The sequence below is a fragment of the Myotis brandtii genome, unplaced genomic scaffold (assembly GCF_000412655.1).
Source record: "Myotis brandtii unplaced genomic scaffold, ASM41265v1 scaffold1028, whole genome shotgun sequence".
In the NCBI taxonomy this organism is placed as follows: domain Eukaryota; kingdom Metazoa; phylum Chordata; class Mammalia; order Chiroptera; family Vespertilionidae; genus Myotis; species Myotis brandtii.
In genome coordinates this window covers 235,405-258,721 of record NW_005353448.1, presented here as the reverse complement: position 1 = coordinate 258,721, position 23,317 = coordinate 235,405, and the positions used below count along the sequence as shown (strand labels likewise).

Here is a 23,317-nt window from a genome sequence, read left to right as displayed (position 1 = left end):
ATTGCAGTCTGCATTGAGATCCCACAAAGTGCTCAGTCTACAGAGAAATTCGGAGGGAAAATATTTCTCTTTTATTTGGAAAGTCTAATTTTTGTTCATTCTACAGTTATGGACCCCCCCCACACACACACACACACTTACACTTAACGTGTTATTTGTCATTGAATGTTAAATATAAAACACACGTTTAAGTCTGCATTGTGTGGCAGCAAAGAATATCTGATTCCTTGAAGAAGAAGGAAGTTCACCAAGAGAAATCTTGAGTGGGAAGACTTGGGTGTGTTGCGTTTGAAAGGCAAAATACTTGTGATGGAGGACATTCTTTGATGGCTGTAATGGGCCTTCTTTGCTCTCCCAGCCTCGCTTTGAAGTGATATTAGTTCGGCAGGCCATGTTTGGCCACTGTGGGGCAGGGCACATACTGCTGATCCAGGACCTATGGATTATTTGATTGTTGCTATTTAACTTATGGAGAGTATGATGTGGAAATGGCAGCTCTTTTCTCATAGAAGCAAAAAAAAAAAAAAAAAAAAAAAAAAAAAAAGTCTGTCAGTGGTTCTCAAACCTGAGCATGTATGGGATTCACCTGGAAAGCCTGTGAAAATGCAAATTCCCAGGCTTCGTTCCCAATGAGGCTGATTCCCAAAGTCTGAGGTGAGGCCTGGGATCTGCATTAATAAGAAATCAGTTTAAAATACAACAGGGACTATGTTTTGGAATATATTTTGGCACTTAACATAGAATTAGTATCTGGTGTAAGAAATGGATACCAAAATACATTACATTACTGATGTTATGAGCCAAGTCTAGGACCAGTGTTCTGGATGTTTCTTCTTATAATGAGAGGATGGAGCAAGCATTTGATTATTTGAACTAATTAATTGATTAGTGTAAATGTGCATAATACATTATTTTTAAAATTGATTTCAGAGGGGATCGAGCCAGCAACCCAGGCATGTACGCTTGACCAGAATCGAACCTGGGACCCTTCAGTCCGCAGGCTGACGCTCTACCCACTGAGCCAAACCAGCTAGGGCACATAATTATTTTAACCAGGGAGAGATATGATAGGACCTAAAGTATAATTAAATCCATAGTTTGTATCATCAACTGTATCTTTTTGTTGTTGTTAATCTTCACCTGAGAATATTTTTTCCATTGATTTTTTAGAGAGGGAGGGAGAGACAGACAGACAGACATCGATGTGAGAGACACATATCCATCTATTGGTTGCCTCCTGCATGCACCCCAACCAGGGTCAGGGATTGAACGTGCAACCCAGATAGATGCAGACCGGGAATCGAACCCTCGACCCTTTGGTGTGCAGGTTGATGCTCTAATGACTGAGCCATACCGGCCAGGGCTCAACTGTATATTTAAAGCTTACTTATCAACTGCACAGCATTTTAAATTTAGTCTCAATTATTTCAAGACTTCCATCACAAGACAGGGATAATACTTATTGTTGGCTTACAGTGCGATTTCTCAACCTAGGCAATAATGACATTTTGAACTGGATCATTCTCTGTCATAGGAGACTGCTCTGTGCACTGTGGGATGTTTAGCAGCATCCGTGGCCTCTGCCCACAAGATGCCAGAGCATCTCTCCAGATGAGACAACCAGTGTGGTTTCCAGACATTTCAAATGGCCACAGGGGTGGGGAGTAACAGTTGGGGTTTCAGAGTTTTCCTTCCCATGACACTAATAGGTATAAGGTTCTAGAGATGAAATATCTTTATCAGATGTGATTCTTCTCAGTGGCCTGAAGCTTACAAAGTCATACCACCCTTACATACTCGAATGCCTTGTGCAGAGAAAGTGACAACAAACCTGAGCTGGCCTCACGTGCCATGTGCTTTAGGAACGCTGGCTCTGTGGGAGTGTGTACGGGTCACTCTTTCTTACTCTTCCTCATATTGGAGCAGAAACCGACTCTGTCATGGATGGCCCTTCATGACATTTAGGACAATTGGTACCGTTTATTGGGATCCCTTTTGCCATTGGAATAGCTGTGCTGGTTACCAAAGATCGTCACATCCTGAGTCAGCAGCTGGAGTGTCCAATTACAACCTTATCTCAGAAGCTGCTGCTTTCCATTTGTTCCTCAAATTTGTAAAAGCCCTGTCTCTGGTGAGATGTATTAAATAGAGTCTGTTACAGGCATCACGTCACAGTGGCATCAGCAAAGAAATACTTTCCTATTTTTCCCCAGCTAGCATTTGATTGCATAGCTCCTTAATATTTTGTGGCACTTCCCTCCTTTGCATGGGAAGTATATGGCAGGATGCCTGGCAAGGCATGCGAGAGTCAAATAGTCAGTATCCCAGGTATGCATTTGGAGAGAGAGCTTTCCCAAAGCCAGCATGTTTTGTATATGGTGTGAGCTCTCAGGCTTGTGGAGGACAGCTAAGGTAATTACTAAGGTGTCAGTGTCAATTCCCCTAGATAATTACCAAGCATCAGGGACAAAGAAACTGCTAAGTGCCCTGGTTTGAAATAGAACCACTGCCTAATGTAAGGGCAGGGAAATAGTGTGTAAGTTCTGTCACCCTTCGATCCCTCCATGTCCTGTCTCCGGTTCCCAGTAAACAGCCTTTGATAAGACAGTGTTCTCTGAGTCCCTACAGTGTGCCCAACGCTTTATGCTTGTCACCTCATTTAGTCCTCACAACCCCTTGACAACATCAGCAGAACCCCCATTTTAGAGATGAGGCAATGCCTCCACTGTAAACTGACAGAAATGAAGAGCTTTGTCAGAGCAGCTCATCCACTGAGAGCAGCCACAGGATTCATGCCCAGATCTCAGGACAAACCTTGGCTGCTTCACACCAGCGTCTGGGTGGCTGGATTTCGGTTTTCCCTTGGCCCTCTGCACATCCTCATTAGCACTGACTGCCGGGCAGAGCAGCTGGCAGGGAGAGGGTTAAGCTTCCCCTGGTGTGCTCCAACTCAGAGCCAGCCCCCTAGCAGGCAGATGCTGAAGATTCGGTTCCTCCGCTTCCCCACATGTATTTTGCAGTGCGGCGGCAAGTCTAGACCAGTGGTTCTCGCCTGGGTGATTTTGCTCCCCAGGGAATATTTGGCAACGTCGGGAGACATTTTGGTTGTTACAAGCAGTGGGCTGCTACTGAAATCTAGTGGGTAGATTTCCTTAAGTGTATGGCAAGCATCACCAGGGATGCTTCTGAATATTCTACAATAAACAGGACAGCCCCTACAAAAGTATTATCCAACCTAAAATGTCAAGAGTGCCGAAGGTGAGAGTTGTGCTCTAGATAATAATTATGGGAGGGCATAGAAATATCTGTGAGCATCTCCCAACCCTTCACACTGCTCTCTAAAACTCTCAAACTTACATGTTCTGTGGATAAGTAGTCCACAGCTATTGCCCCCTGTTCATTCTAGATGACCTCACCCAACCTTAATTTGTAAATTGAAAGAACTACAGGCATCTTGATCATTTTAGAGAAAGAACTGGGCCCCATGTGCATATATGTTGAGTATGTTGTTTTACTATTTCATCCTAATATTGATAACTCTCTTTGGGTGCATTTGGGTCTTCACATAATTTTGACCAACTTATCATTCCTATAAATAAAGTTTTCCCTTAATCATTGTTTGCAGTTATGATCCAAAGGACTTTCTTTATGCTTTTTTTTATATTCTTGGTTATATTTAAATTTCTGTTTTGAAAAAGGGGCACTTTTTACAGTTCAAGCTTGCCCATCAGAAGGGTTTTCTTTTTTTTTCTTTTTTTAAATATATTTTTATTGATTTTTTACAGAGAGGAAGGGAGAGGGACAGAGAGTTAGAAACATTGATGAGAGAGAAACACCAATCAGCTGCCTCCTGCACACTCCCCACTGGGGATGTGCCTGCAACCAAGGTACATGCCCTTGACCGGAATTGAACCCGGGACCCTTGAGTCCGCAGGCCAACGCTCCATCCACTGAGCCAAACCGGTTAGGGCTAGAAGGGTTTTCTTGTTGGATCATCTCTGTTAATTCCACAGCCACTCAGAATATAATCATCAATTAGCTATTACTATATCAGTTTATCAGTGTGTTGACAAGAAGCCTGTATAAATACATCTGTATGCCCCAGGTGCACACACAGCGTGTCTGAGCCTTTGATAAAGCCTGTATCTTCTAGCTGCTCTTGTGGTTTGACGGCAGGGTTCTGAGGCGGTAAGACCGGTGCCCAGGCAGCAGCTTCCTGGCTTCGCTCTCAGCGATCCCCACTGTGTGGTCTGCAGATGTGGTCTTAACTTTGCAGGGGTTCTGAAGTGCCCCCAAAGGATTTTAATTTATGGAGATGAGTGAGTGTCAACTGAAAGACTGGCTTACATTTCCCAAGAAAAGGGGCACCCCATGCCATGCAGGGCCACTGGGAAAGCACCAGGGCTGATCAGGAGGCAAAAAGGAGCAAGACAAAAGCGCAGGCAGCCGTTTTATTTGGAGTTTCCAAAGGAAAGGCATGGCAGGGTAGACCATTTAGGACTGGACTATCAGGCTTGATTAATGTCAGTGGGCTTTGGGCTGGAGGGAAGGCCTCTAGGTGTCCGGTGCCTGGCCCTGAGAAGATTATGACAAGGGAAGTCGTGGCGTGGTGTGCGAGCCCAGTAAAGGGGGTGTTTAGCTTGCCTGCTAAAGCTGTGCTCCCGAGTAAGCTCTTCCCCATCTTCACAAGCCCTGAGAGAGGCGGTCTTTCCCCAGATCTGTAAGGGCCGAGGATGTCAAAAGAGTATAAGATACAGAAAATAAAAAAAAAAAAGATGATTAATATACAAAGAACCTGGAAATAATCAGATCCAAGGGACAGTAACTGAACTCACAGACTGTCGTCTAAGCCAGAGCTTGCCTTTATTAACTTGGAGTGAGGCATATGCTTCCAGTGACCAAGTCTTTAAGTCTTCTCTCCAGAACATCGGCTGAATGGTGGCATCAGAATAATTAGGAAGCTAGTTGGTCAAAATACTTTCAAAACTGGCCTGGTTTGCGTGGTGATCTGCACCCAGGGAAGCCTAGTTGTGCCTATGCTGTGCTGAAACCTGGTGAATCTCTCTGACCTTCAGCAGGAGCACCTCCCGTGTCACCTTGCCTCCCTCTTCTGTGCCTCAGCCTGTCTTCCCTCAGCAGGACCCGTGCAGCTGATCAGCTGCACCCACCTAAGCTACAGGTCCAGACCTCAACTAGAGAGAACTCTGGTCCTGCCTCCCTTAGGCTGGCACGCAGGTCATTCGATTGGAACTGCCAGTGTCCCCAAACTCTCTGGTCATGAACTTTCACAGATGGTTAGTGACGGCACGTCTGTGTGGCGTTTTACAAGCGGAGCTCTCAGAAGTTCCTAAGGATTTTCCATTTCTTAGGTAACTCCCTCTGTAGTGCGTATACCCAGACAGGAAAATTATTTTGTGCCAAGAGCCCTGGAAAATCTCATTTCTAGTCCCAGTAATGCTTTAAACTGGTTGTGTGACCTTCCTAAACCTCCCTTTTCTTTGTTGTAGAATGAAAGGTTGGGGTCAGTGACCCTGAGGTCTTTCCCAGCACCATCCTGCTCTGAGAATGATTACATTTGTCACAATGTACAGTTTGCTTCACAACAGTAGCAAAACATCACACATGCAACTTATTATCATTGTCTATCTTTTGATTTCCTTGAGTTTTTTCAGTCTCGTTTGGGGCGACATCACTGGCTTATCGCACAATGATATTGTGTCCTGTCACTTAATTTCTGGGGGCAGCACATTGTGCTGCCACAGGCTCAGTGCTAATAATCAAGATTATATGTTCTGCTTACTGTGACTTTTTTGTGGTTTCTGGGGGGCGGGGAGGGGGGGGAATGCAGATGCTTTCCAATTATTCTAAGGGAATTTTGATTAACCCCCTGGGTAGAGTTCTCTGTACCACCTGCCACGAAGAAGCGAGTTTTATTGAACAGAAGGTATAGAATTGAATTGCTCATATTTGTTTTCTTTCTGGTGTCTATAGTATTATTTCAAGCCAAAGCATTTTAATAAATATTTAATAAATATCTGTCTAAAATGGGTCAAAACTGTTAGAAAGGAAACCTCTTTTGTTCTTCAATTTCAAATGCAAATAAGTTAATTTGACTTTTAAGTAGAATTTCTAAGTTAAAAACTCACATTTTTCTTTTATGTATGAAAAAGTAGTTATTTTTGACTGGAATAATCAGCATCCTGCCTAATATATAATGCTGAGTATTAGCCCATGGAAATAATTTCCTTAAATTTATCGCAACATTGTTATTTTTGTTGTTGGTCTTATAGGTATTTTTGCATGTTTATACTTCCCATTTTTACCTTTTGCTGGTGGCCAGAGTACTTTAACTGCTTGATTCATAGAGAATCTTCAAAAGGCTGCCTCTACGGTCTTTTCAAAAAGCAGCTTTATTGGGATAAACTTCACATTTCACAGAAGTCACAATTCACACAGTGCACAATTCAATGGTGTTCCGTCCAGAGCTGTGCAGCCATTACCACAATTAGTTTTAGAGCATTTTCATCACACACACCCTCAGAGAAGCATTGTACCCATTAGTGGTCACTCCCCATTTTCCTTCAAACCTGCCAGCCACTAATCTATTTTCTATCTTTTTATATATATATATTCTGAACATTTCATAGAAACAAAAACACAATATGTGATCTTTTGTGACTGGCTTCTTTCACTTAGCATAATGTTTTCAAAGTTTCCTCCATCTTGTAGCATCAGTACTTCATTCATTTTTTTTGTTTTTTGCCAAATATTATTCCATTGTATGGATATACCACAGTTTGTTTATCCTTTCTTCACTATGGACATTTGAATTGTTTCTATTTTTTTTAGCTATTATAAATAACGCTGCCATTGAACATTCTTGTATATATTTTTGTGGACATATATTTTCTTTTTTCCTTACCTACATGTAGGATTTCCGAGTCCTGTGGCAATTCTGTGTTTAACTTTGTAGAAAACTTCCAGATTGCTTTCCAAAGCACTACACCATTTTACATTCCCACTCAGCAATGTGAGTGGTTTTATTTTTCTACATTTTTGTCAACACTTTATTATCCCTTTTTTAAATGGGAGTATAATTGACATACAACATTATATTCAGGTGTACAACATAGTAATTCAATATCTGTACATATTGCAAAGCGATCACCGCAATAAATCTAGTTAACATCTGGTGTGGATCTTTTAAATTCTGGCCATCTAGTGGGTGTGAAGAAGGGGCTTATTTAAATGCTCTCTGTTAGGAGTCCTCTTCTCTAGAGCCCATAATTAATGCAAAATTAGCCAAAACTATGTCTTAGTTGTGTGTTTTTTTAAGTAAATATAGCCTTAATGAAAAAACAAAGCACATCATTTTAATTATTGCATGTTTCCTATTACATTGTTGTCTCCTCCTTTCTCAAATCAAATGTTTTTGATATTAAGCAACCAGTTCCTTTCATTCCCCTAGGCTTTTTATTTTTTTATGCCAGCACATACTGTGCAGGAAGGTCATTACATAAAGAGAGGAAAAGAAATAATCAGCATCGAGAAAGTTAATGCTATTTGTATAATTTTTTAATAGGCATCTTATAGCATTTTGAGATTTAAAGCCAAATAATAATTTGCATATTATTGGGCAGTTTCCTCTTGTTGCTTATGAACTGACATTTTGCTTTGGAAACCCAGGTAGTGAAAAAGCTTGTCAAAGCTTCAAATACTAGTGCTTTAATTCCGTAGTCATTTAGTATTAATCCTGTTCTGTAGACCACCTACGTGTGTTTGTAAGGGATATAATAACTGACACTGTATTTAATTAGCACTAATATTGTGTAGAAGGAAAAACATGTTCAGCATCTTTTCGAGTCATTAGTTCAAAATTAGCAGAAGCCGGGAAGGAAAAGCCCTTGTTTATGCACCATTCTTATTTTGCATAGACATGGAAGTTGTGATCCATTTACTCATTCATTTATGCATTTCTTTCATTCATTCAACAAGTATCTGTTGGGAGCATACAATGTTCCAAACAATGTTCTAGGTGCTGGGAAAATGGACCAAGTTCAATCGGACAAAAGTGTAAGTCACAAATAAGTACCCAATGGCAACCAGCTGGTGTATGCAGTGTAGTGAGCACAAATTCATGTGTCCACAAAATAACCTTGCTTAGCTCCTCATAGCAAACCGAGGACACCGAGTGCCTGGTGGGAGGACGAGTACAAGGGAGGATGCAGACTGTGGATTCTGAAGTTTGTCACTTTATTCTCCCTTTTAAAAAATAAGAGCCCCCCCCCTTTTTTGGTCTTAAGTCTCTTTCCACAAATGTAAAGATCTTGCTTCCTTTATTGAATTTCTTTTTGGGTTTTATAGTTATTACTTCAGTGATTTATATAAAAAGAGTAATTTACATGTTGATAATGGGGGAGGTTATGTATGTGTGGAGGCAAGGGGTATATAGAAAATTTTGTAACTTCCACTTAATTTTGCTTAAATATAAAAACAATTGTAAAAGTAAAGGCCATTTTTAAGAGCCTTTTATAGGGTAATGACTAAGGGCGCATGCTTTAAAGTGAGCCAGACATTTATTGTCTATTTGATCTTAGTCTCACTTAACTCTCTCTAAGCCTAGTTTCCTGGTCTGTCACATGAGAGTAATAATACCACCTACCTTAGTGGCTGTTGTGAGAATTAAATGAGAGAATGCATACATGGCACTTAGTATAGTTCCTGGCACAGAGTAACCTCTCAATAAGTTTAACTAGTGTTACACCCAGGAGTAAAGTTAGTTTACCTTCATGGGACATGATCCTGGGAGCTTTCTAGTGGCCACAGCTGTTTCCTAAGGGCATCTAGTTTAGATCTCGAGTGTCTGACTCACTCTGTGTGACTTGTTCTCTTTCTTCATTCTAATAGGAACCTTTCTGAAACAGTCCTTTTCCCTGAGATGGCTAACATGTGGATGCCGCAGGTAGTTTGTCGGCTGGGCACAGTGGTGGGGAGGACAGCTGCCCTGCAGCAGGCTTGGTGGGCACAGAGTGTGGTCATGGGAACCAAGGACTGGGCGGTGGGAGGGAAGGCAGGAACCAGAAGGGATGTGGAGTCGAGGGAGAATTGGTTTTCTCACTGGGAATGACTCACACCTGTTTTTAGGCTGAAGCGAAGGGCGCTAATGGAAAGGAGAAAAAGATGAAGCAGGGTCCGGGAGAAAGAACGGGTCCAGGGTTCCTGGCGGCCAGGAAGAAAGCTACCTCTCTAGGCTGGTGGGCCGGTCTGGGCAAGGTCGAGTGCAGATGTAGGAAGGTGTGTAGGGTGCTAGTCTGTTTAAGGAGCCCAGTGGACTCCTTTATCCTTTGTGAACGTGTTCATCGATTTAGTAATAGTTACTCTGTTGACATAGCAAGCTTTTTTTCTATTTCAAAATACCAGTTTTCGCATAAGCTTTTTTTACCTTTCACTTTTTGGAGTGAAGTTTCCTACTATTTTTAAAGTTACATACATTAGGTGCTATTCTATATTTATTATCTAATGTTTCTAATGCTGGAATTAACAAAAAGTGACTACATTATCCAAATTTGACTTTGTACTAACATCATACTTGGCTTACTCAATATCCCTGAAGGTCAGCAAGAGATGAATTTGGCCTAGACTTGTCTTTTCCTGCATTCATCACTTAAAAAAAAAAAAAAGAAAGAAAGAAAGAAAAGAATGGTAAGAACAAGCCATTTTTCACTTTTATAATTTTTAATCCATCATTAAAAGTACAACTTGCTTTATGATCTAAAGAAATACCATCTAAGTCTTTATATTGGGAACAAGAGTGAGCCTTTTAGAAAAAAAGGAGCAGAGCTTAATCTGCATTAGCCCTTTGATGTATTTCTAGATTTTTAAAAAGCTTCCTGCCGTTCCCAGCCACATGGAGACAGACCAAGTCCCATGTCCAGCAATGCCGCTGTCCTTTCTCCTCTCTGCACACACTGAGCTGGCACCTTTGTGAGCTGGCCAGGGTTGCCATATCATCAGGGACATTATCCAGGTGCTGGCCCACTGCGAGTTCCTCTCACTGCTCCTGCTCCAGGTTGAAGACTCTTACTTTAATGATTGCATTAGAGAAACAAACTATATCGCCCTTTTGCTCTTCTCTGGAACATTTCTTTAAGATGTGACTGTTAATTGGAGTATCTAGGGGCTTTATGAATTGGTAAGTAGAAGAATGCTAGCTGAAACAAGGCATGCATCCTATTGTTTGAGTTCTTGCCATTACTAGTTCTTTTATTTCATCATTTCCTGTAATCTAGTATTTGAAGAAGTTGTTGAACTTACTATTTATATAGTGACTTTTAATAGCACATTTTCTATGTAATGATGAGAAAGCGGCGGATTGGTGTATGTTTGTAATGCTCTTTCTATTGATCACCATGATTGCCAGAAGTAGAGCTTTGTGCCAGCTGGTTTCATAGATGGAGGAAAACAATCCAGGTTTCAGTTTCACAAATGAAAAAACAAAACCTAAGAGGAAAAGGAAGCAACTCGTTAGCAGTGGGCCACTGTGCAGAGTAGGATAAGTGCCTTCAAAGATTTTTGTTTCAGGCACTGTAATATAATGTTTAATAAATAGTTTACTTCAAAGGACCTCACTACAAGAAAATAGGCAGCTTTCCTGCTATTCTTGTCTCTGGCTTAGTTTTACTATAAGTAGCTCATATCCGGTCCTCTGTGGTCTCAGGTGGTCGTTTGTGTTTATGATCCTAATGCTGAAACTGTAAGACCCATGGCCCTATTTTAAGTCATTAGCAACTACACAGTGGTCTGCAGGACTGATGGACGTCCTCCCGAAACCCCCGGCACTTTGACCCGTCCTAAGGAAAGTACTCAGATGCTTTTTGGGATGATGTCCTCCCAAAATAGAAAACTCCTAAGGAAGGAACAGAATAGCTCACCAACATACACCTAACGGTTTTGATGTATTGTGATCACTCCTGCACTCCCATCTTCTAAACATTCTGTTTAATATCCTAGGGATAAAAGCCTGAGGTTATTGAGATCAGTGGAGATGTTTGCATTTTTCTTTTTCTTCCTATTGATATATAGGCATACGTAGACTTTGAGTAGAAGTGGGTGATGTCACCCAAAAGGAAGTGGGGCACAGAGAACTACAGGCAGAGGGAAAGGAAAGGTGGTTTTCTGGATCCAAGGTGACTCAGATGATAATAATAATACCGTAAAATTATGATAATATATATATATATATATGATCACTTAATATGTGTGAAGCATGTTAGATTATCTTCTCATTTAAGCTTCTCATGAAGTAAATATTGTTACTGTGTGTATTTTTGAGATGAAGGACTAGAGATGTACAGATATGAAGTAATCTTCCCAGGTCACATAGCCAGTCCCAGAAACAGGACTTACCCTCAGGGCTCTCTGATGGTGGAGCTGTGACCCGGAGGCCCATAGAAAGCAGCTCCTGGATGCTCACTCTGGCCACCACCACTGACAGGACTGGGCGCCTCCATTCTCCCTGGCTTTCACTTCCTCTTCAGGCTGCAGTCTGCCCTATACCTGAGGACTTCCCATTGACACCTATCAGCCATTCTCCAAGTCATGCTCTTTCGGGAAATTGCCTCATTCCCGAGAGAGGGAAGCTTGACTGGCCCATTTTTTTTTTCTTTATTGTCTAAAGTTTTACATATGTCTCCTTTTTCCCCCGATTGACTGGCCCATTTATCTAGTTGTTTGGTGGTCACTGGATAATCCACGGTTTGCTGCCCTCTAGTTCCCTCAGCCAGCTCCAGGGATAGAGGTGAGGCTTATAGGAGGCTATATATACTGCCACCTGGGATGACTTCAGTGGGAAAGGACTGAGACAAGTCCACCATGGGAATTAATTGGATGAGTTCCCAAAGATATATGTCCGTGATATTTACCACAGTGTTGTTTATATTAGCAAAATAATTAAAAACGCCAGACTGTCCATCAACAGGGGCTTGATTAAAGAAATTATGGTATTCCATATGGTAGAATATTAATATAAAGCCATTAAAATTATGACTAGGTCAATGTTTAACATGGAAAAATGCAATATGAACTGTATTGACATGAAAAAAGGTTAAAATGATATGTTTAGCATACTAATTTGTTTTAGAAACAAACTTAGAAGGTTGAATCAGGACTTCTTAGTCTTTATTAATTAAAAAAACAACAACAGAAAACTATGATCTTATAGGAAATATAGGTCCAGGTTACTTATGAGGACCTGTTTCAACTAGAATAAGCTAAATCATGTCTTTTATGAATTTTATAATACATTTTAGAAAGGTGATCCCACCGAGATGTTTCAAATATGTAGGTACTTTTAAAATATAGTTAGTATTTTTTTAAAAAAAACATGTTGGTTAACTAATTCTGTCAATTAAAAAATACTTTTGAGAAACAGTAACTCTCTGATTTGAGTTTTTGAAAAATATTGCAAGGGTTATCCCTTGGAGATTTACAGTGCATATTAGCATTTTAAAATTGCTGAGAAGGGCTGTAGTGAGGAAACCTGTTTCCCAATTTTCCCAAATCTGGTTTACCATGGGACACCTTTTTATCCCCCATCTTCTTGTTTTTATATGACCCATTAATAAGCCCTAAAAGTAGTATTCTTTGGAATACTTTTGAGAGACAATGCTCTAGATCATGGGTAAACAACAGTCCAGCACTTGCTTTGTAAATAAAGTTTTATTGGAACACAATCACACCTATTCATTTATGTTTTTCTCTGTGGCTGCTTTCACACTGTGGCAGAGCTGAGTAGTGACAGACACCATAGGACATGCAAAACCGAAAATATTTACTATTTATCTGGCCCTTTATAGAAAACAGAGTGTCCACCTCTGTCCTACATGATCAGTTGTAGGTAGTTGTACATGCGAATTAATTTTACCCCTTATTTTTGTACTCTAGGAGTAATACCTGCAATTTAAAGTAACATTGTTAACTAAGAGCGGATAGAAAGGCCAGCCAAACTTGTTAATTATATTTATTGTGTCAAAAACAAAATGCCCTGGGCAGTTGAGGAGATAATTTCATCCCGGCCATTGCAAGAAGGAGAACAGTTATTAATGAGGAAGGGCTCAAAAGGAGGGGCTTGGGTTTTATAGAGGCAGGTACGCAGGAGTGATCATGTGTCTTGTGGGATTCATGAGGAAGAGTGGACAGTCTTGTGTAAGTCTTAACGGGCGAGTGGCTTTCTCCCTTTAGCCATTTATCAGACACAGAAGAGCAAAGGATTCTGCAGAGAGCCGCATGTGGCTCGTGAGCCGCAGTTTGCCAACTGCTGGTCTAAGTCATAACAGGTGAGTGGCTTTCTCCCTTTAGCCATTTACCAGACACAGAAGAGCAAAGGATTCTGCAATCATTTCTGTTTTCCTGAAGCACAGGGCTCAGGGAAAGTTCAACATTGTCAATTGTCAACAAAATCAATAAATTTTATTAAATACCTCTAGATCATGGGTAAACAACAGTCCAGCACTTGCTTTGTAAATAAAGTTTTATTGGAACACAATCACACCCATTCATTTATGTTTTCTCTGTGGCTACTTTCACACTACTGTGGCAGAGCTGAGTAGTGACAGACACCATAGGACATGCAAAACCGAAAATATTTATTATTTATCTGGCCCTTCATAGAAAATAGAGTGTCCGCCCTAGCCGGTTTAGCTTAGTGGATAGAGCATCAGCCTGTGGACTGAAGGGTCCCAGGTTCGATTCCGGTCAAGGGCATGTACCTCGGTTGTGGGCACATCCCCAGTGGCAGCTGATCGATGTTTCTCTCTCATCGATGTTTCTAACTCTCTATCCCTCTCCCTTCCTCTCTGTTAAAAAATCAATAAAATATATTTTTAAAAAAAGAAAAGAAAATAGAGTATCCACCTCTGCCCTACATGATCAGTTGTAGGTAGTTGTACATGCGAATTAATTTTACCCCTTCTTTTTGTACTCTAGGAGTAATACCTGCAATTTAAAGTAACATTGTTAACTAAGAGAGGATAGAAAGGCCAGCCAGACTTGTTCATTATATTTATTGTGTCAGAAACAAAATGCCCTGGGCTGTTGAGGAGATAATTTTATCCCGGCCATTGCAAGAAGGAGAACAGTTATTAATGAGGAAGGGCTCAAAAGGAGGGGCTTGGGTTTTATAGAGGCAGGTACGCAGGAGTGATCATGTGTCTTGTGGGATTCATGAGGAAGAGTGGACAGTCTTGTGTAAGTCTTAACGGGCGAGTGGCTTTCTCCCTTTAGCCATTTATCAGACACAGAAGAGCAAAGGATTCTGCAGTCATTTCTGTTTTCCTGAAGCACAGGGCTCAGGGAAAGTTCAACATTGTCAATTGTCAACAAAATCAATAAATTTTTATTAAATACCTATGTATATGTAAAATCTGGCAGTAAAATATGGTTTTCAAGGCCACCTCTATCTTTTTCTGTATTTCGCCTTGCATCACTTTTCTTGCCAGTATCATAGTCAATGCAGTTTATGATGCCTCATTGCTTATTGAAATGGAGATGGCACTAATGAAGCCTGCTATTATGAATGAGAGCAAATATACACATCCGACATTTTCTAAAAGGAAAGTTAAATCTAGGGAGTGATGTAACTGGATTGGTTACATATCTTTTTGCCATTGATGTATTACTGTACTCTATGGGATATCATTTTCCATCTGTAGAATCTTCATAATAATGATTGCCGTAGGCCTAATTTATTTTTGAGTTAGTAACAGCACAGATTCCACTCAAGACATCAAAGGAGAATAAGACCCTCACACTTAGGAGATTAGTTTCTATTTGATACCTGTTTGAATGGCTTAACTGATAAGAGTGGGTTAACTGATGAGGCACTCTTCTACACCTTTGTATGTTTTATTAAAGAATACTTTATAGACAATAACATTCGCCCCTTGTAAATTATACTTCTATTATTTTTAGTACATTTATAGTCATGCAACCATCACTACAATTCAGTTTTAGAACATTTCCATCACTCCAAAGTTACTTTCCACCTGCTTGCAGTCAACCACTGCTCCCGCCGCCAGCCCCAGGCAACCATTATAAACATGTTTATTAACGACGTTCCTCCTCACAGCCATTCTATCAGATTAGTTACCATAATTTCTCAGTTTTACTAGGGAAGAAAGCAAGACGAAGAGAGCACACAGGAAGTGGATTCAAACACCTAGCCCCAGAGCCTTCTGAGCCACTACAAACCTGAGTGTCAGAATCCCCCGAAGGGCTTCTTAGGACAAGGACACCCGGCCCTCTCTCGGAGTCCTGATTCCTTGAATCTGGGGTAGAGCTCGAAAATCTGCATTTCTAACAGGTTCCCCCTGATGCTGCTCAGTCCAGGGACCCTGCTTTGACAACCATACAATCGCAAGCATGTGAGAAATACTCACTGTTGGGATGGGTCTAATTTGTAGCATGGCACAGATTATACCAAGAATTTTCTCCCTTTTTATTGAATTTATCGGGGTGACACTGGTTAACAAAATTATACAAGTTTCAGGTGCACAAATCTACAACCCATCATCTCTACACTGTATCATGTATTCGCCACCCCAAGTCAAGAGTACTAAGTATCTTTGACAAATATTGCTAAATCTAGGGGAAAGAATTATATGCTATGAGACTAAGTGTAAACATAACCACTAAATGCCCTCTGAAAAGTGTTTTCAATCACCTCGAAGTAGCATTGCTGCTTATTTTGTGTATGCCTTATCTGTCGATCATCTGGTAACTTTCATTTCAATGAATTAACATTATGACTGCTGTTTTCATTTTTGCCTTTTAAAAGGCAGACTCAAACTTTGTTCTTATGCCTCTAGTCACAAGCAAAAATGTAAAGGGTAATTTACCCAAATAGAAGAGAAAAAGAATTTAAAAAGCAGGGAATGAAAAGAAAGTACTGACTCACTGCAAACAGCTGCAAAATGTTGCCCTTGGGATAGAGGGTAACTCAATTGTGAAATAATAGCCAAAGCTCACGCTCTTAATAACTTTCTCTCAGCCCCCAGAAAGCTTCTCCCCTTAATGTGAGATGCTCGCAGAAGGTGCTGCCGGCTTGTGGCTGGCTCAGCAGGAAGCCTGGATTGAAAGCTCTTCATTTGTACAAACTCATTTGCATTTGTAATGCTTTTCTTTTAAATCTCCTCTAAATGTAAATATTTTGGTCTCTTTTTCTCCATTTTTAAAAATAAAAATCTTTTATTTTGAATGTGAGCCTAAATTTTGTGTGAGATGCTCGCAGAAGGTGCTGCCGGCTTGTGGCTGGCTCAGCAGGAAGCCTGGATTGAAAGCTCTTCATTTGTACAAACTCATTTGCATTTGTAATGCTTTTCTTTTAAATCTCCTCTAAATGTAAATATTTTGGTCTCTTTTTCTCCATTTTTAAAAATAAAAATATTTTATTTTGAACGTGAGCCTAAATTTTGTTTGTTTGTTTGTTTGTTTATTCGTCCATCCTGTGTCGCTGTGGAGTGTTCCATGGGGTGAATGTGCCAGTGCATTCATGCTACTCCCATAGCCCAGGTAGAGGGGCTGATGGCTGGGTCTCACTCCTTCCTCTGCCTACCCACCCCTGCAGGGACATCATGAGGGACATGTGTTATTAAGGGGACCTGCAGTGTCTTGGCCTATTTGAGTGCCTACTGTTGGAATCTCAGGCACCATGTGAGCCTAAATTTTAAAAGTGAATGGAGTGGCTTCGCATCCTCCCTGAAAGATAAAGTGGCTATAGTAGATGATTCTAGATACTAATAGGGATGATTCTAATGGGGATTACACCCCATAAAGAGCCAGGCTGAGGTCGATGGGAGGTGCCATTGCAGATGGCTTTTGGAATGCAGGGGAAGAATTAGTTAGAAAAGGTTCATTTGCTTGGGGAGGAAGTGGTTCGGTATGTTTCTTACAGAAAGCCTGCAGTTTCCTGTTCCTCAGTAACTGCTCAAATAGATTGTTATTTTTCTAAACAGCAAGAGAGTGGAATCAGCAGAAAGGTGTTTGCTGTTTCATGCAGTTGAGTGCGCACAAACGAAGGGGCCAGCCAACCTCAGCTTCTAACCACGGGGTAATCCCTGGCATTCTCAGACTTCCGAAGCCTCTTGGATGGACATAGGGTGTGAATTGGCCGCCTCGCTGCACCGCCAGGCCAGCCAGTGCCTGACCACTGGACGCACTAGAAGTGTCCTTGGTAGAGCCTTCAAGAGTCCAACAGACCCTCTGAGCCTGAGTCCTTCCAGAGCTTTTCTAGGTACATCTGAGCCCCACACCGAGAGGAGAATCAAACCTCTAAAACTAGCTTGGTTCTTAAGGCCAACACTAGCCCTGACCAAACTCTGCCACCACCATGCTGCAGCCCAGTTCTCTCATACTCAAGCGTGACTTGAGAAAACCCTCCTGTGGTCCGGATTTGGATGTATAGAACCAAAAATGATCAAGGCTGAAGTATTGGTCATCCACACGCTTGCAAATTCCCACCTTCGCATGTGTGTATTGTTTGACTATTGAAGAATGTTAACATTCTACCATTTTTCAGGAAATAGTATGATGCATTTCAGTTCAGTGCTTGGAAGTACTATACCCCCTGCCCCTACACACATGCTTGCTTTCAGCCTCTCTTTAAAGTAGACTTTAAAATAAGAGTCAGATGTGTCATTCAGATAGAAAGAACAACGGCAGATAAGAAAGCAAACTTTCATTTCTGAAAATGGAGGAGTAGGTACTATGGTATATTGCCTAACTCTCCAGCACCCCACCATTCTCTCAGAACATTGTATCTTTCATGTTTGCATTCAACATTAACTTTCCTATGGCTTGGATAGGCTGAGATGCCAACCTAAGCAACTTTTACTTTGATTGGAAAATCCTTCAACACATTGCAACTTTACAAATACTTCTAGCCATATCTACTACTGAACCCTTCTGCTTAGCCAACTGGCTTCCCCAATGATCTCACGATAGCCTGGACTTATACCATCCCTACACAAAGAAAACTTACTATTTCCTCTTCTACCCTTCTTCAGACTTGTTTTACTCCAAGACTTATCTCAAATCTTACCTTCTCCAAAAGTCCTTCTCGGACTACCTTGGGCGCTCTGAAATGCGGTAGTATTTCATTTACTCAACACATAGACTCAGAGGAATTTGCTGGTAGGAGTGCCTCAGCTGGGGCAAAACTGGAGACATGTTTGCTGCCAAAACTGGGAGAGGGGAGTGCTATGATATCTAGTGGGTAGAGGCCAGGGATGCTGCCATTGAGAAAATGGACTTTCGTTGTTTCTAGATTGAACCTAGATGATGTAAGAAACTTGCATCCTTGTAGTACTTGGAGAGTATATCTTAGGTGTGCTTGAACATATTCAGATAAGAGGCTCACTACTTCACAAGGCCACCTGTTCCACTGGTGGAAAGCTCTGTTAGAAATTGTTTTCTGTGTTGGGTTGAAATCTGCTTTCCTGTAAGTGTTTTCTGTGGGCCATTAAGTTAATTCCTTTCATGCCATGGAGCCTTTATAGAGAGCTCCCTTGTGATCCCTTGCAGTTCCACATCCCTCACTAGTCTCCAGGTTATGCCTGGTCCCATGACTTATCTCTATGTGTGCATGTTCCCCAAATATCGTGCTCAACTTCCTGATGATGGACAGGCACAAGTCTTATTCTTCTAACATAGTTAATCTAATCCTGTCATAGAGATGCCATCTCTCTGTAATGACCAGCCCCACAGAGATGATACCACTGCTGGCAGAGAGCATCAATAGACTGCAAATTATAATCCTAGTACTATGTATTGTCCCTTATGTTTTGTGTAGGGTACTTGTAGGATGATTGCCTTTAAGGTGGAGATGGGTCTTTTAGTTTGTAAAGCCTGTGTGAAAAATACTTATTTGTAAAGCAGGTAGGTAGCTTGGAATTATATGCAGTGTTCTTGCTTCTCATTTATGACAACACAATGAAGAAAATACCTCCTACTGCTCTGCTGACCAGTTTGTTGGGTTAATTTGGGAGATAGTGTCGGTAACCTGGAATTGTGCCAACTTCCAATTAGCACTCTGTGTAACCACTGATTTCACTTTAGAAGTAATTACTGTAGATTTTCTCATCTACCCTGAACATAGTGGACACGTTTCAAATCCCATACTGTATTATTCTTATCTAAAAGGAATTTTTTCTTTAGGTTTTATAGTTAAAAATTTTAAACTTATCTTGATGTAACTTAAGACTTATTGAAAAGTTGTAAAAATAGTGTGAAGAATGCCCATATAATTTCACCAATTCCCCAAATGTTAACATTTTATTATGGTTAGTTTATTGTGTTTGTTCTCTCTGTCTTTACTCTCTAATTATTTTTCTGTGAACCATTGCAGAAAGTTGCTAATAGTATTTAAGCATGTATTTCCTAAGGACAACACCACAACATTCTTTTATGTAACCGCAGTGCAGGGAATTAACAGTGATACAGTACTATTGACTAATCTACAAACCTTTCCAATTTTGCTAATTTTCCTACTAACGTCTTTTATAGCAAAAGAAAAAAATTGTTCTTCCGGTCCAGGATCTAATTCAGAATCACATATTCCCTTTGGTTTTCATGTCCTTGCAGTCTCCTGTGGTCTAGAACAGTTTTTCAGTCTTTCTTTGTTAATCACAGCCTTCATATTTTTAAGACAGGCCATTTATTTTGCCAGTTGTCCTTCAACTTAGGTTTGTCTGGCGTTTCCTCATAATCGAATTAGGATATACACATAGGCAGGTGTCCCACAGAAGTGCTGTTGTGTCCTTCTCACTAGGTCTCAGGAGGCACGCGTTTCTGTTTATCCCGTTACTGGTGACACTACTTTGCCTACTTGGTTAAAGTGTCGTTTGTCAGGGTTTTTCACTGTAAAGTTGCTATTTTTCTTTTTCTATTTGTCTGGTAAAGGAAATAGGTACTTAAGCTGGTAATTTCAACATAAGATGGTAGATGTTAAAACATTCAGACAGCCACAGTGCCATGAGAGCCAGTGACCTGGGAGCTCGGGGAAGGCCTCTGGCACGATGACACCTCCCCTGTGACGTAAGGAATGATCGGAGTCAGCCAAGGAAAGGGAGTGGGAGGGCATGCCAGAAGGACATAGCGCTATGCACACAGCCATGGAGCCACGGAACTGCATGGTGTGTTCAGAAAACGACAGTTGGAGTTCTAGGCTTGAGCTCTCAGACCCTGGGATCCCACCTGGAAACCTGAGGGCATGAGATCTCACAGGATGCTGGGAGTAGAACGTCTTGTCTCTCAGGATGTGCGGGGTCTCCTGTTGTGTCACTTCTCGTTGTGGAGTATAAAATTTATGAAAATAAAAATGTGGAAAATATATAAAGGAAGTGAAAAATTAACCTGAATTTGGCTTTGAAGTACATAATCGAGAAGCCTGCCGTTCGTGGCTTGAATAAGAAGTGAAAATTGTAGAATGGTAAAGCACTGTAGCCTGTCTTTCCCCTTTGATACTTAAACTTTTTATTTTCGTTTCCACGCGTGCTGACTTAGCCAGTCATGGGGTAGCAGATACGGTCAGAGTGGCCAAGACTTGTCCAGGCTCTTGTCAAGAAACCTATAATTCTCCAAAAATCTTCAAATTACCTGTCTGCAAAGTCATTTCCTTTGTTCTTCCATCTATGAGGCCTTTTTAAAAAAATATATTTTATTGATTTTTTACAGAGAGGAAGGGAGAGGGATAGAGAGCTAGAAACATCGATGAGAGAGAAACATTGATCAGCTGCCTCCTGCACGCCCCCTACTGGGGATGTGCCCGCAACCAAGGTACATGCCCTTGACCGGAATCGAACCTGGGACCTTTCAGTCCGCAGGCCGACACTCTATCCACTGAGCCAAACCGGTTAGGGCTATGAGGCCATTTTTGCAAGGTCAACATGAGTGATAATGTCAGCAAGAAAAGGATTATGAACCTCTGTCTGAATTTCAATGATGTCCAGGTAAGAAGAAAATTTTGAAAGAATTCTTTGAGGTTTTCAAGACCACGTAAATTTTTCCCTAAGAGAAATTGCCAGGTTTGAGGGCTCCTCATACTAGCTCACTGAATCTCAGTCTTCAGCAGTGGCACTTTCATATTTATCTGCTTTTGCCTCTTCTTGCTGGGGTGGCGACATGCGTCTCTTGTCAGGATGATAGGCAAGCCTGTAGTATGCCACACGACAGATTTCCTTGTTAGGACAGTATCATCCCTCTCATGAGAAAGAGCCTGGTTGCCAGTGTTTCTAAGATAGACTGGTGCTCACTGCCACCTCTGCTGCAGAGTATTTGGCCACAAAGAGATATATTTGTCCATTGTGTTGAGTCACAAAAACAAGATCAAAGCCCATGGGAACTTTGTTGTACTTCCGGATGTAAACAAATCTTAACTATATTTAACATTAACAAAACAGTATTTTTCTTTTACAGATGACAATTTTCCAAACAACACAGAAGAAACAAAGAAACAAATATTTTGTGTGTTTCTGATTCATAGGTTGCTTGGACTAGGATTTTGTCCCTAACTTAAGAATCTCTAATATGGAGTTTTGAAGACATATTCAATTAAATCATGTTTCTGTCATTTGGGGGAAGGAATAACAGATTCTTTTTTTTTTATTTAGAGATAAGATAGACAAATATTTGAGACCCCTCCTCAGATCACTCTAGCTCTAAACTTAATAAAAGTTAAGACATTTGGCAAGAATGGGCTCCCCCTATCCAGGAGAGGAGATGAATAGTCTTGGTTCAATACATTTTCTTCTAGGACCTTCTTCAGGTTGGGGCGATTCATTTTAAAATGAATACAGTTATCAGACCCTCCATATTCCAATAAGATTGTAGAAAAGTTTAAAGTCAAATAAAACTCAAACTTCTTCAGTGTATAATTTCCTCTTGCAGATGCCAGACCAAAGGCCAAAGTGATCTAGCATTTATATTTGTTATCGTTTGTTGGGACTAGAATTCTCCTTGGGATATATTTATAATTGTTTTAATATTAAAGTGTCTTTACAAGAGATTTGTGCTTAATCAATTTGTATAATAGCATATGAATTCCACTTGAAGTTACCTTGCCAACTTTTCTGCGACTTTTGAGCTCCCCCATGGTTTTTAATAAGCCAAGAGATCAAATGAATACTCCCCCAGTTGCCCAGATATTGGGCAGTTATGGCTGGTTTTAGGTCACCTAAACTCTGTAAACATTTAAAGAGAACCCTTGTATCAGACGGTTACTTATGGGACAGGAGAGGCCTTTCATCTATGTTCCCTAATCTCACCCTAAAGTACGTGATCTGATTCAGGGACAGCAACTTTCGGGTCAAAAAAAATTAATGCCAGAGTAACCATAGATGCCAAAACACTCCCAAAACTTTGAAACGTGAAATGCACAAGACTGAATATATGCAAAAGGTACATTAAAGATTATCCTTTCGGCCCAGCCAGCATGGCTCAGTGGTTAAGTGTTGACCCACGAACCAGTAGGTCATGGTTCGATTCCCGGTCGGGGCACATGCCCGGGTTGCAGACTTGAACCCCATTGTGGGGTGTACAGATTGCAGCTGATCAGTGGTTCTCTCTCATCATTGATGTTTCTATCTCCCTCTCTCTCTCCCTTCCTCTCTGAAATCAATAAAAAAAATGTGTTGTTGTTGTTGTTTTTTAAAGATGATCCTTCTGTAAACAGGGCTCTACCACAGCCTGGGTGGTTCAAACCATACAGATTTATTCCTCACACTTCTCAAGTCTGGAGGTCCACTATCAAGATGTTGGCAGGTTTGGTTTCTTCCAAAGGCCTCTTTTTTGTTGTTGTTAATCCTCACCTGAGGATATTGTTTTCCAGTTATTTTTAGAGAGAGTGGAAGGGAGGAGGAGATTCACAGAGAGAACCATTGATGTGAGAGAGACACATTGATTAGTTGCCTCCCGCACATGCCCAGACCAGGCCCAGGGATCAAGCCTGCAACTGAGGTATGTGCCCTTGACCAGAATCGAACCTGGGACCCTTCAGTCCGCAGGCCGATGCTCTATCCACTGAATAAACCGGCTAGGGCAAGGTCTTGCTCTTTTGGCGTGTAGATGGCTTGCCTCGTTCTGTGTCCTCAGATGTCCTTTCCTCCTGGTGTCTCTTTCTCTTCCTATAAGGATACTAGAGGCCCGGTGCACAAAAATTTGTGCACTCGGGGGGGAAGGGGAGGGTCCCTCAGCCTGGCCTGTGCCCTCTCGCAGTCTGGGACCCCTCGGGAGATAACACCCTGCTGGCTTAGGCCTGCTCCCGGGT

General features: G+C 41.2%; 1 protein-coding gene across 4 annotated transcripts in view; it reads left to right on the top strand.

Moving 5' to 3' along the window:
• The window catches only part of PCCA (propionyl CoA carboxylase, alpha polypeptide), a 335,923-nt gene that overhangs the window by 282,875 nt on the left and 29,731 nt on the right, over positions 1-23,317 (top strand). The window contains exons 21-23 of one of the 4 annotated variants that reach the window (XM_014536076.1): positions 7,996-8,073; positions 8,908-8,962; positions 9,614-9,680. The exons of 2 other annotated variants lie outside the window; for them this stretch is intronic. In XM_014536076.1, coding sequence (XP_014391562.1) covers positions 7,996-8,073; positions 8,908-8,919 — 90 coding nt within the window. In that variant the 3' untranslated portion in view covers positions 8,920-8,962; positions 9,614-9,680. Of the gene's footprint in view, positions 1-7,995; positions 8,267-8,907; positions 8,963-9,613; positions 9,681-23,317 lie in introns of those variants that run through there. One more of the 4 variants, XM_014536072.1, reaches the window with a different exon arrangement.